Raw genomic sequence first — 12,756 nt, forward strand, 5'->3', positions numbered from 1 at the left:
GTTATACAGCGCACCTTCATTGCATACGGCAGTTGAATCTCTGTCCAGGAAGACAAGGAGCAGCTCTTTCCACAGTGTACCGATTTGTTAAGAAAGCTAGAAGACGATCATATCTAGTAGAGCTTCGCACCATGGAGAAGAATAGAAGAGCTACAGGATCGGTCAGCAGGAAGCGGGTGGGAGCATTCGTCTGCTTCTCATTGCGATGCCTTTGCAGCCCGATCGTCACTGCCATGGGACTGGAGCGCGTGGAAACGATTCCGGAGGTTGTACCGATGCCCACAATTGCAGCTACCCGGTCGCAGCGCTTTCCATCCGCGGAAGAAAGGCTGAAGATATACATGTCGAACTGGTATGCTCCCAGCTGTCCGGGTTATACAGAAGGTCTGGTTCGATACGCCTACGATAAACCGTCTACCGAAAAGCGATGGACCAGCTTGATCCTGCGCGAAATGGAAGACCAGGCCAATGCCACTACTTGGCAGTTCGAAAGCATAATAGCGCCCGACACGGCCTTCTTTCTGGACCGCGCTACGCTTATGGACTGTCTCCGTGGAGAAACCGAAGGTTCTCCGGAGTTTGCCGATCGAATTGAATTCCGCCACAATATGCACATGTACTGCTCCGATGTTGCGGACTCGGTCATGACCGCTATCGATCATGTGAGTTTGGAAGCGGGCAAACAATCAACCGTCCCAACACTCCTGCAATTCGGGGATCTTCCACATTCGCACGTGTTCCGCTTTCTAAATATTCCGGTCTTCAAAAAATTTCGTACTGGGGCGACCCGCCTTGCCGTAGCAGATTCCGTTGCCCCAACATGCGTGGACGGGCCCCGTGCTGCGCTTGAAACCTTACAAAAGACGACCTACCGACAACCTATTGTTTGGAAACTGGCCACCAATCGCCACTACCGGCTAATTCACAAAGTTTATCGGGAAGACATGCCTTGGGCAGGCAAAAGGAATATGGCTGTCTTTCGGGGCCAATTGACGGGCTCTCTGACCTACAACAAGAGAGTTTCGGACGAAGAGAATTGTATGAGTATGCGGCGTTGTCGTCTTGTGTACACGCACGCCAACAGTACCTTGGTAAACGCGCGACTAACATCCACCCGCAACCGCCTACCCAACGTTTTGAACGGCGTTTCCCTCGTGGAGGAATCAGTACCGCTTCGTAGATTACTATCTTTTAAAGCCATTATCATGTTGGAAGGAAACGATGTTGCATCGGGTCTCAAATGGGCGCTGCTATCCCAGTCAGTGGTATTGATGCCGCCACCGAAGGTCACATCCTGGGCACTAGAAGAATTGCTGGAACCTTGGGTGCACTACATTCCTCTCAGTCCCGACGCGAGTGATCTTGAGGAGAAAATGGCGTGGGTGATTGACAACGACGATATCGCACAGACTATCTCGGAACGAGGAACGCTGTGGATGGAGGACTTGTGCTTTCATCCAGATGCCAACGATGATGATAGATGGATTCAAGAGGAAATGGTGCGTCGGTATCGCAGCCATTTCGTGGAAGCGAGAAAACCGTTGGAGTTGACTGCGTGAGTGACACCTTTGTATAGCGCGCAATCCTGGTTTATCTCTACAGGGAAGTAACATTCTGCTCAGAGGTTTGCAGCACCTGAGTAAAATAGAAATGCTTGTATATAGCTTCTACTGGACTCTCTTTGCTCTTGATGATGATCACGCAATTGGCAGGTGGAATCGTTATTCCACCTGCATTTGTGGGCAGAGGGTTCAAATGGTTAGCCTTTCTGATAACCGTTTTACAGTTAAATCTGAGAGCCGCTGGACCCGGAAATTTGTTCAAGCCACAAATACGTCCATATTCACTTCAACAATAAAATGGTGCCGAGCAGCTCTTCTATACGAACATATTGTCATCCATCACAATAACGCAGGATAGTATTTAAGGTAAACGAGAGCTTGGACGCTTTGTAATGTATTTCGCCTCAGCACACGTATTATTCTTAGCGGCACTGTCTCGAGAGGCTGTAGCCTTCACTGACAATCGCTTTCCGATCTTCAACCATCCGTCTGCCAAGGTCACCACGACCAGCAGTCTCAGCGCTTATACAGAAACAAATGAATCGTCGAGGGGAAAAATCTCTGAAAGAACATTGACGCTCTTCAGTCCGTGCAAGATCAATCTCTTCTTGAGGATAATTCGAAAACGAGAAGACGGTTTCCATGATCTTGCCAGTCTATTTCAAGCGATTGGTTTTGGCGACACTCTGGAGCTGACATCAATCGACTCCGATGCAGACGAATTTACATGCAACATGCCGGGTGTTCCCGTAGACAACTCAAATCTAGTGCTACGAGCTATCCAACTAATGCGAGAAAAAACGGGTGAAAAGCAATCCTTTCGAGCCAATCTGATCAAACAAGTACCCGCCCAAGCGGGACTTGGTGGGGGATCGGCAAACGCTGCCACGGCGATGTGGGGCGTCAACGAACTGATGGGGCGTCCTGCATCATTGGACCAAGTAAGAATACAATGGACTTTACAGTAAAAGAGATCATTGCCAACACAGTCGCTGACATCTTTCTTTTCCACGCTCATACATCAGATGGTTGAATGGTCAGGGGCTCTTGGAAGTGACATTACGTTCTTTCTGAGTAGAGGAACCGCATACTGTACTGGTCGCGGCGAGATCATGTCCTCCATTGATCCGCCTCTTCCTTCAGGAACGAAGATATGCATAGTAAAAATCGATATTGGCTTGTCGACGCCATCTGTTTTCAAAGCACTGGACTACGATAAATTGAGTAATCTGAATGCTGACGACGTTTTATTGCCTACTTTTCTGCGAGGAATTGACCAGGTACCTGACTCTTACTTTGTAAACGACTTGGAGACACCGGCTTTTAAATGTATTCCGGAGCTGCGTAGTCTCAAAGAAGAATTATTGGGAGTGGCCGGATTCGACCACGTGATGATGTCGGGGAGCGGTACGAGCATCTTTTGCCTGGGCGAGCCGAAGGATAACAAGGACTTTCACGACAGATTCGTAAGTCGGAAAGGGCTACAGGTATTCTTCTCGGAGTTCATTAGTAGGCCGGAAGGGGTCTGGTTTGAGAAACCCTAGCTCGATCGTAATCAAAGCCAGGATCGAGTGCGCTATTCGATTTCGGCAAGTATCAGGGTAAGCAACGGACACGGACGGAATACCAGTTCTAACCAGGTTAACTTTAGAAGAAGAAAGTCACTCTGTACATTGATCTTCGAAAGGGTCAACTTTCTTTGCGGAGTTAAAAACATATCATTGACAACAGTAAATGAAACGTGTGAACTGAAAAATAGAGCGTTATAGAAGTGCCGTGCTAAACACATTAGCTATTTCTTCAGCAACGAAGTAGGCCGCGGCAAGTGACAAAGAGATAGCGTCTTTGCAAGGAAGGCTGTTCTTCTAGTTTGTGTTTGAACGTGGAGTAACAGTAAACTCATAGTTTTCCGGTATATCTCATTTTGAGAGCGCATGTGCCGAGAAGCAAATAATCTCGAATTCAAGCTTTCATAGTGAAATTATTGCGACATGGACAAACAGCACGAAATTGAACCCAACTGATATGAACCCGACCAAGAATCATCCAAAAGGAACTTTGCCATGGAGACGACACCCCACCGGCCGTCGATGCAAATCACATCGACATCGACAATAGAGCACGACAACCGGAAAAATCTGTTTGGGTCGAGTTCAGGGCGACGACGCCCTAAGAATTCACAAAACAGAAATACGACGAGTCAGGCAGCTTCAATTCAACAAAGTTTACGTCGGACGCAAAGTCTATTGCAGAATGAAATGGAGCGCGTTTCTCATGTTGCTACAGTGATTGACGACGATGGCAACCTGCTGAAAGAAACGATGCATACGCACCAAACGCTGAATGTTTCAAAAGCCAAGTCGGCGCTAACGAGCTTGCAGCGAGCTCAGCGTCGCGAGCACCAAGTCTTACTCGCATCGATGGTGTTTTTCTGGACGGTTGTGTTCTACATTGTATGGTGTCGAGTCTTGCTACACGTTCCGTTGGTCGACCGTATTCTGCCCACGATACATAGACTTGTATCCGATATACTTCACACTTAGCCCGCAGTGGCAATAGTTTTACTATTAGGCTTACCCATTTTACAGGCTGACAGAACCTCAAATTCAATAGGTGTATTTGGGAAAGGTGGCATTGGGGTGGCTGGCATCATATTGATTTGTTGGTAGGTTCAGGGCACGGCGTATTGGTGGAACAACAAGCGGGAGAGTCATCCCCGTGATCGCCCAAACTACTGACATCGCTGCAATTGGCTGCCGGTGAATAAATCCACGCATCCATCCCTTGGGAAGCGTACGGTGAAAAAGATAAAAAGCTCCGCCTATCGAGGTTACAAAGGATACTTCGTGACCGTCCCAATGAGGCATTCTGAAAACGCACAAAAAATGGTGGAGTGTCAGTGTTTTTCTACACCAGCACGACGCTTACTTTCCGATGCATACGGCAGTTACTGCCTGACACTCTAAAATTGGCAAAAGCGAATTACCTGTCAATCTGTTGTATTCGCTAGATAACGTAAAGAGAAAAAGGGCTTTGGGTTGTCAAATGGGCACGGCAAGTTCTCGAAGGGTGTGTAATTTTGGTGCAGAAGACAGTTGAGCGTGGGGTCAGCCCGCTGTAGCTCATTAAAAGCTGACGGTGAAGACTTTTGCGACAAGCGCTGACATGAAAAAGCCTTTTTTTCGCTGGAGACTTTGTTAGTCCGTCGTACGATATCTCAAGTGTCATCAGCGACGTTTTTGATTTTTTTGTTTACGGTTTCACTTCTAGATTGTCCTGCGGAATTCCGTGCGCATCATTGTCGTCGATCACGTCTTCGAAAATCGATGAGGCGAATCGATCGTGTTCCACATCGTTCCAATTTTTTGCAGGCATGACGGCAATAGAAACATCCCCGTTCCACAAAGATAGCGTATCAAAAGTATACCGTTCGCAATGATGAGTACTGTTTCCGGACGCGTTGCCGTCGTGACTGGATCCAACAAGGGCATTGGTTACTTCATTGCCTTGCAATTAGGCCTTTCGAATCTGTTTGAGCACGTATTGCTTGCGTGTCGGGACGAATCGCGAGCAGCCGACGCAGTGGCTTCGCTGCAAGCTCAGCTCCCGAACAAGGTCAAGGTTTCCTCCGCGAGTCTCACCCTAGGCAATACGGAATCACACCGGGCCTTTGCCAAACAAATGGAGGAATCCTTTGGGAAAGTTGATGTTCTGGTAAACAATGCGGGGTTTGCTTTCAAGGGTTCAGATTCAACTCCCTTTAAAGAACAATGCACGCCTACGTTGGACATTAACTTTCGTGGTACGGTAGATTTGACCAATCGCCTATTGCCGTTGATAGAAAAGGGAACAGATCCACGCGTGGTGAACGTTGCCAGTATGGCGGGACGCCTGGCCCAACTGTCCCCCGAACTGCAAAGCAAGTTTTCGTCCAACGATTTGACCATGGCCGAATTGGAATCGCTAGTCGATCAGTTTGAAACGGCTGTTCATGACGGTACACAAAAGGACAAGGGATGGGGAAGTTCCAACTACGGGATCAGCAAACTGGCGGTCATTGCCGCTACCAAAGTCTGGGCGCGGGAGTACGCCAACAAGGGAACCGTCTCGATCAATTGTTGCTGTCCCGGCTATTGCAAAACCGATATGACCAGTGCAAAAGGTGTCCGTGATCCGGCGGATGGTGCCAAGAATGCGGTGATCCCAGCGACCATGGAGAATCCTCCCACAGGACAATTCTTTGAAAACTTTAAAGTCGGCCAATGGTAAAGGTCGATTGGAGAGACCTACGGAAACGTTATCTGCATATGTACACATAGATTTCTTACAATATGATGATGACGTATATACATACACTCTTTTTTTTTTACAAGCAATAGGATCGTAGCCTTTCGAGTCGAATTTACACTATGCGATTCTGCCGGAAGCAGTATTCGATTTTTTAATGTTGGTCTTGTATCCCAGCAATGATCTGCAATGCTTGCCTATCGCAGGGTCCCGTACATGTACTGCAAAATGAAGATCACACATCAACAAGCCATTTGCATGTTACTAAAAAAGAGCCAACTATTTCATAAATACGCCGTACTCATTCGTAAAACGACACTTTCAAGACCCCGGCGTAGATGACGTGACACGCCAATATCGCAATGGCGATCGGCGCCGCCTTGGATTGACTAGCGGACACGTCTTGACTGAGTAACGGTGTACTCATATTTCGCAGCACAAGCGTTCCGGATACAACCATGGCGGCAAGCAGCACACTCCATTCCCAGATTTCGTGCGGCCAAACCCAGACAACGGCCGCGGCCAACAAAAAGGGGACCTGGGCGTATCCGTAGCAACAGACCCAGAGAGCCCACGGAATGCCCGACATGCCGACACAAACGCAGGCCAAGAAGAGCACCGTGGGGACACCCACGGTCATGGTCATGACGACACTGGAGGCGCGCACGAGATGGCGAATGTCGAATTCAAAAGCGTCCACTTGGGTAGCATCGTCCGCGCGCTTTACCTTTTGCCAGTGATGCAAATATGCCGAGAGGTTGCTGGTGACGGCCAAAACGAAAATCAAAGTCATGCTCACCCAAAGAGGTCCGTACAAATCCGGGCCTTTCAAGTTGGAAAGATCGTTTTCGTCGGCCGTGGATGGATCTCCCAACACGGCGGTACGGAATTGATCGGGTTGCCAAAAGGTGGTGACGGAGGCTTTGAGACGGAGCAAAATGTCCCGAGTGTCCATATCAAAGTACTGTACGTAGGAATCCAAACGAACGCACTTGACACAGGAACGCCAACTGAGCAAGGACGTGGGCGTGGAGGCGATTTCGTCCGTTCCACCGTACGGAGCTTTGCGACTACCGGGGAGTGCTTGCTGATCCATGGCTCCTCGGAGTTGCGAAGGACTTCCCGGTAGAAAGTGCTGTTGCTGGTTTTGTTGTGCTTGTTGTACGTTTTGCGGCGGATGGTACGGTGGAGAGGCAGGGGGCAACTGAAAGGAACCCGTCATTCCCGACTGAGGATCCGGTTGATTCAACGGCTGATTCAACATGACATTGGACGCCGCGTACTGTTGTTGTGGTTGTTGTTGAGGAGTGGGATTCGGCAACGGTATATCCAATAGATCGTTATGGTTGACACGAAAGGGATTCGGTCCAAACCCGCCGTCGTCGTCCTCGTCGTCGTACGCAGAGTTCATCATGTGTTGCTTGTTGACAATGACACGCTTAATTTCCTTGCCAGGGTATTTCGGAATACGCACGAGGAGCAAGCGGTAGGTCTCGATACCAAAAGCTCAGGTTTCTTCGAAACAGGGGAGTCGAATACCGAAATTCGTACGAGCAACGGAATCCAACGATCCAGCAAAGGCTTTGTAACAGTTTACTGTAAGTGCAAGTTGTCCTCTACGTTTCCAGACCAAACAACCGTCACGCAAAATAGGTGTTCACAAGTCCCTTGTCGATGGCGTCGCTGCGGGCACGAGCTTTGTTGTAGTACGCGTATGACAGTGAGTAGCAAGGTCTGTGTGTGCTTGATAATGGTCTGAAGGGTTTCGTCACTGCTCTATATCCAAATACTATCCGAAAGTGTCACATCCTTATATGGTTCCGTGAATAGACACAAAACGAGACTTGAAATAACCAATGAAAACACATAGTATACAACTCGGCTACCGACGGGAACCACAGACGAGAGTCCACTGTGACTGTGACTGCGACCATGAGACCCCGGCATCATCCGACCACACCACAACAAACACAACACCAAAGCAACTAGGCAACGACACTCCCTCCTCCTTTAGCTAGATCGCACTATCGATTCACTGCAAAGTCCTTCTGGTCGAGACAGTTTGTGTGAGAAGCACAACATCTTTGACGAGTTGTCGATCGACACACCACCGGATCCGCCGAAGGACGCCGGGTGAACACGAATCATGACATTCCCCGACCTGGCGACCGTCACTGAAGTCTTGCGGCAGGAAATACCGGATCCATCGGTGCTTCGCCTTTACCTGTGTCAGATCGGAAGAGCTGCTTTGGGAGACGGTGACAACGGAGACACTACTGCCTCGCAGGCTCGTACCGTATGGACGAGTTTGGCCATTACAGACCAGCAGGAGGATCTCTCCTCTTTGCTCGTGGATGTTTTGTGGTTGGTTACGATGTCGTCGTCCGTGTCCAGTGACTCCGCACTCCCGCAACTGCTCGTGCGAGATACCGTGCAGGCCTATCCGTGGACTCGCACCGCTCTCGTACAAACACTCGACGCTCGACTCTTACAGGACGCGACACTCATTCCGAATCAGGCAGATTTTCAAAAGAAACTCCGACAGTACAATACCGCCACCTTTTATCGCCAAAACAAGTGGAACTTGTTGCACGAAGAGTCGGAAGGATACAGCAAGCTTCTCCAATTCTTGCTTTCCGTATCGAATGAACACTTACACTTTGCATCCTCGACGAACATACCGTCTTCGTCCGACAATATCTCGCGTTTGGAAACTCTGATCGGCACCTTCTCCTTGGATCCCAATCGAGTACTCGATTTGCTGTTAAACGTGCTCGAGCTTGCCTTTGCCAATCCAAAGGAAGCGCCGGGATCACCCGGCACCGAAACCTCCACATCCACGGCAAGTCGTATGGTTGCGTTGCTGGTCGCTCTACCCTCGGACAACTTGCCAAAATTGCTCGCCTTTGAATTTCAAGGACGGCCACTACAACAGCAAACGCCACTGTTGAAGGTCATGGCGTTTTTGGCCGCACATGATGCTTTGGACGTGGAAAAAATGCTCTCGTTTTTGCCGTCGTCATGGATGGATTCGGCGAACGATTTGGAAGTCGCCTGGCGGAAACAGGAAACTTCACGGGTACGGGATTTAGGCAAGGTGCGCTTGTCCTCACCGGCTCCGGTCGCCAACGGCACACACGAGCCCGGGTCGGAACAGCAGTCCGCAGTACAGCAACTACACACGACACTCGTCTCCTCGCCAGCGATACAGTTTTTGCAAACCCTGTTTGTAACGCAGCCGTTACGTGCCTGGCCGTTGGCACGAAAGGTGGGTGTGGTAAACTGGTCGCAACTTTGCACACTCCTACCCGACACGATTGGTGTGGCTTTGATCGATTGGACGCACCAAGAAATTCAGCCCCTGCTGCAACGTCGAGTCGCTCCCGTGCCATGGACGGAATCGTGTCGCGAACAGAAGGGTGATACTGCGTCGGACGATGCCATGGACATAAACAATGGCGACAAGCGAAAGGACAGAGACACATTGTCCTTTTTGCTCCATATTGTGGTTGAACCACTGTCATACGTCAAAAATTCAGGATGCATCGTGCTGCGGCCTGTCTTTTTCAGTCAGCTGTGTCGCCTTTTGGCGGCTTACAACAACGACACAACCGAGGAGGAAGTGTCCGAGAAAGTACTTGCGTTCTATAAATCTTTTCTGCTTCCCACGCTTAGTTTGTTCCCGTCGAGTCCGTCCCGATCTGCAGAAGTATGGACTGTAATGCAGCCCCTGTCCTATCGCACTCGGTATGCCTTGTACAAGTCGTGGCGGGGTACCGGGCTGGAGCGTGCTGGACTACACGATAGCGCGAAACCACTTTGGCAAGTCAGTGGCGAGATACAAGCCGGAAAGGATGCACGTTACCAGCTTAAGCGTCTTTCTAAAGACACTATTCGGGACGTTAGTCGGGGTGTCGCGAAAGTTTGTCATCATCATCCTTTGGTTGTCTTTTCCACTATTCTCAGTCAGATTGAATCCTACGACAACCTTGTGGAGGTCATGGTGGATGCATTGCGGTTCGTGACACCGCTGTCGTTGGATGTCCTGGGATTTTGCATTTTGAGCCGATTAAGTGGAAGTGGTGACAACGGCTTTGTAAATCGATCTCGTCTAAAGGAAGACGGCGTCAATGTATCGCAATGGTTGCAATCGCTGGAATCGTTTACGGGGTACTTTTATAAACGTTTTCCTTCGATGGAGCTACGCGGAATACTATGCTACCTGATTGGACGTCTCAAGGATGGTCACGTTATGGAATTGGGAATGCTGCGGACGCTCTTGAAGACTGCAGGGGGTTGGGCGTTTGCGGACTACTCGCCGGCCGCAAATTTGTCAATGACACAATTGGAGGGTCGAGCTGGATCAACCGCACTACAACGCGAAACAATGTCGTTTGGTGTCATCGAAAGATTTAATCTGTCTGCTTCCAACGCGGTACGGAGAGTGTTACAAACTGATGGAGCGGGAGTTTCACTGCTCATTCTCCTGGCCCAAGTTCGACATCAAATCATTTTTGAAGGGTCCTCTACGGATCCACCAAAGCCAGTCAAGCTGATTGGTAACTTGGTCGACACATGTCAATCTGTGATGACGGTTCTTTTAAACTTTCTCATTGCTGATCCGGCGGGGATGAATGGACAGACCGCTTCTTCTATTGTGAAGATTGCAACTTTTATGCCTTCGCTGGAGAAACTTTGCACTGATTATGGTATGGATGTTGCTTTCGCATGGATGCTTTGTCGCCCATTTATCAGAAAGGCTGCCATAAATAAAGATTTGCCGAACGCTTTATCAGCCTTTCGGATATCGTCAGAATTACAAATGATCTACAAAGCGAGTTTGCCATCAATAACGTGGGATTATATTTCGACAACACTCTTCGAGATATTTTATACCAAGTCGTTGTACGACCTTTTCTGCCCTGAAGAAGTGTACGCCAGCGAGATTGCTCGACTGGAAAAGGAAGGAGAACGATTCGCGATTCAAAAGGATGCATCACCTTCAACCTCGGTTCAGCCTGGGAATGCACCTGTTGCGTCAATTCAAGACGAAATCAACCGCTGTGAGACAACAGTCGTCAAATTGAAAGCTGACCTTGCAAAGCAGAAGCGGCATGTAGCAGAAAGTCGCAAAACGATACAGGAACTTGCTGCGGACCTTTTTGAATCAAAAACAGCCAATGAAGAATCTGCAACAGCATTTTTGACTCGTTGTGTATTTCCACGCTGCATGCAAGGACCAGATGATGCCCTGTATTGCGCCCACTTCGTCAAGTTCCTTCACGAGATAGAGACACCCGGTTTCGGTACCCTGTATATATTCGACGTGACCGTCGTTTCGCTTTCACGAGCACTCTTTGGCATGACTGAAGGGGAGGCCGCTAATGTCTCGATTCTACTGTGCGAGATTTGGAAGGTTGCCAGTAAATGGCGCTACGAGAAGGACAGCTTCGATACAGAGATCACGGGGAAGCCGTGTTCCATGCTTCTCAACAAGAAACGAGGTTCGATTCAACCAGTATCTTATGCAGAGTTTGAGGTGCTGTACAACAGATGGCATGCCGCCATTGGAGCCGCCGCAATAGGTTGTTTACAGTCTTCTGAATACATCCATACGCGTAACTGTCTGATCGTATTGAAGCGCATGGTAGAAGTCTATCCAACACGACCAAGACTTGGAAATGAACTTCTAGAAGCTCTCGTACCGTTACAGGACGAAGGCAATAAATTCGCTGACATCCGAGCTTCTGCACAAGCGTTCAGTACCCAGCTTCTTCGGGCTAGGGATGATGGAGTCTGGAAAGAAGAGGATCCCGCCATTGTGAAGGCACGGCGAGCCACAGAGCAGGCTGCAGCTGTTGCCCGTCAAAAGAAAGTCGAGGAACAAATGGCGGAGCTCAAGCGGGATTCTGAAAAGATAACAGAAGAGATCGGGGAATGGGACAATAACCACCGCGGTGACCGAAGACGTCCGCTTCCTGCCGTCGGTACCAGAGATTCAAGAGCTCCGTTACCTCGCGAAGTGGAAGATGGACGCCGTGCAAGAGGTCAAGAGAATGGAGATCGCAGTCGTAGCCAGGAAGCCCGTCATGCACCTACGGACGCATCTAGAGGACGCCTTGAGGACCCTGGAGGGAGTTCTCGACGAGAACCTCAAAGAGATGATCGTTGGTCACGTGGGGCTCGGCAAGGCGATAACTTTTCGACATTGGCTACTTCTGGCCGCAGGGAAGATCCTTCACGAGAAGAGGCACCGCGAGGATTCGAAGGTCGATTCCAGCGTCCTCGACAAGACCCACCCCAGCCAATACCCCCTCGCACTGCCACGAAGCGAAGCCGTCCTTCTTCACCGTCCGAACCTGGCGAGAGCAGCGAGCCATTGCTGCAGAGATCAAAGCGGCCTCGTATCGACGACATCGACAAAGACGACGGCCGACACCCTGTTCGTAGACGTGGCGGCAGACGGTAGAAACATTATGATTACGCTTTACGAGCAAAGTAGTAAGATGTAACTTCTCTTGTTGCACAGCTAGATCCATATCTACGAATTTTATTTGGTGCACATATTTCTCGGCTTAAAGTCAATCCTTCCAAGTGATTTAACCATGCTTCTCATTATTCCTTTGAATCGTTTCGTTCACGCATTTACGAAGCGTTTCAGCATATGCATCGCACGGACTTGGCTCTACCGCATATTTCTTTTGGCAATCAATCCAATGAGCACGTGGTCCGAGGCAAGGAAGAGGCATTGAATCTAGCTCACCGTTCCTGCCATCTTCAAATCTATTGGCATATATTTCTGCCAAGCGGTTGGCATCGTACTCCAATGCGACAGCAGCATCGGCAAACTTTGCATTCAGCCCATCGATGGTATCATTTAGGCTGGAACTTCGTTGTGATCGCTCCA

General features: G+C 49.4%; 5 protein-coding genes across 5 annotated transcripts; 4 read left to right on the plus strand and 1 right to left on the minus strand.

The window, feature by feature from the left end:
* Positions 1-26: 26 nt before the first annotated feature.
* Positions 27-1,669, plus strand: PHATRDRAFT_44629 (predicted protein). The gene has a single exon (XM_002178326.1). It carries the CDS (start codon positions 132-134, stop codon positions 1,557-1,559), a length of 1,428 nt encoding a protein of 475 aa, XP_002178362.1. The 5' UTR covers positions 27-131; the 3' UTR covers positions 1,560-1,669.
* A 285-nt stretch (positions 1,670-1,954) lies between these two features.
* Positions 1,955-3,106, plus strand: CMK (4-diphosphocytidyl-2c-methyl-d-erythritol kinase; the record flags this gene model as incomplete). The annotated part of the gene is made up of 2 exons (XM_002178327.1): positions 1,955-2,503; positions 2,588-3,106. 2 exons carry the CDS (start codon positions 1,955-1,957, stop codon positions 3,104-3,106), a joined length of 1,068 nt encoding a protein of 355 aa, XP_002178363.1.
* A 1,891-nt stretch (positions 3,107-4,997) lies between these two features.
* Positions 4,998-5,916, plus strand: PHATRDRAFT_44630 (predicted protein; the record flags this gene model as incomplete). The annotated part of the gene is made up of 1 exon (XM_002178328.1): positions 4,998-5,916. The coding sequence occupies one exon, from the start codon at positions 4,998-5,000 to the stop codon at positions 5,829-5,831; it is 834 nt and encodes a 277-aa protein (XP_002178364.1). The 3' UTR covers positions 5,832-5,916.
* A 208-nt stretch (positions 5,917-6,124) lies between these two features.
* PHATRDRAFT_44631 (predicted protein) lies at positions 6,125-7,492 on the minus strand. Its single transcript, XM_002178605.1, has one exon. It carries the CDS (start codon positions 7,261-7,263, stop codon positions 6,151-6,153), a length of 1,113 nt encoding a protein of 370 aa, XP_002178641.1. The 5' UTR covers positions 7,264-7,492; the 3' UTR covers positions 6,125-6,150.
* Positions 7,493-7,995: 503 nt separating this feature from the next.
* PHATRDRAFT_44632 (predicted protein) lies at positions 7,996-12,380 on the plus strand (the record flags this gene model as incomplete). The annotated part of the gene is made up of 1 exon (XM_002178329.1): positions 7,996-12,380. The coding sequence occupies one exon, from the start codon at positions 7,996-7,998 to the stop codon at positions 12,316-12,318; it is 4,323 nt and encodes a 1,440-aa protein (XP_002178365.1). The 3' UTR covers positions 12,319-12,380.
* Positions 12,381-12,756: the final 376 nt, after the last annotated feature.

The sequence above is a fragment of the Phaeodactylum tricornutum genome, chromosome 4 (genome assembly GCF_000150955.2).
Source record: "Phaeodactylum tricornutum CCAP 1055/1 chromosome 4, whole genome shotgun sequence".
Classification (NCBI taxonomy): domain Eukaryota; phylum Bacillariophyta; class Bacillariophyceae; order Surirellales; family Neidiaceae; genus Phaeodactylum; species Phaeodactylum tricornutum.

Coding starts and splice junctions, on each gene's coding strand:
- PHATRDRAFT_44629 (XM_002178326.1), top strand. CDS start 132: ATGGAGAAGAATAGAAGAGCTACAGGATCGGTCAGCAGGAAGCGGGTG.
- PHATRDRAFT_44631 (XM_002178605.1), bottom strand. CDS start 7,263: ATGATGAACTCTGCGTACGACGACGAGGACGACGACGGCGGGTTTGGA.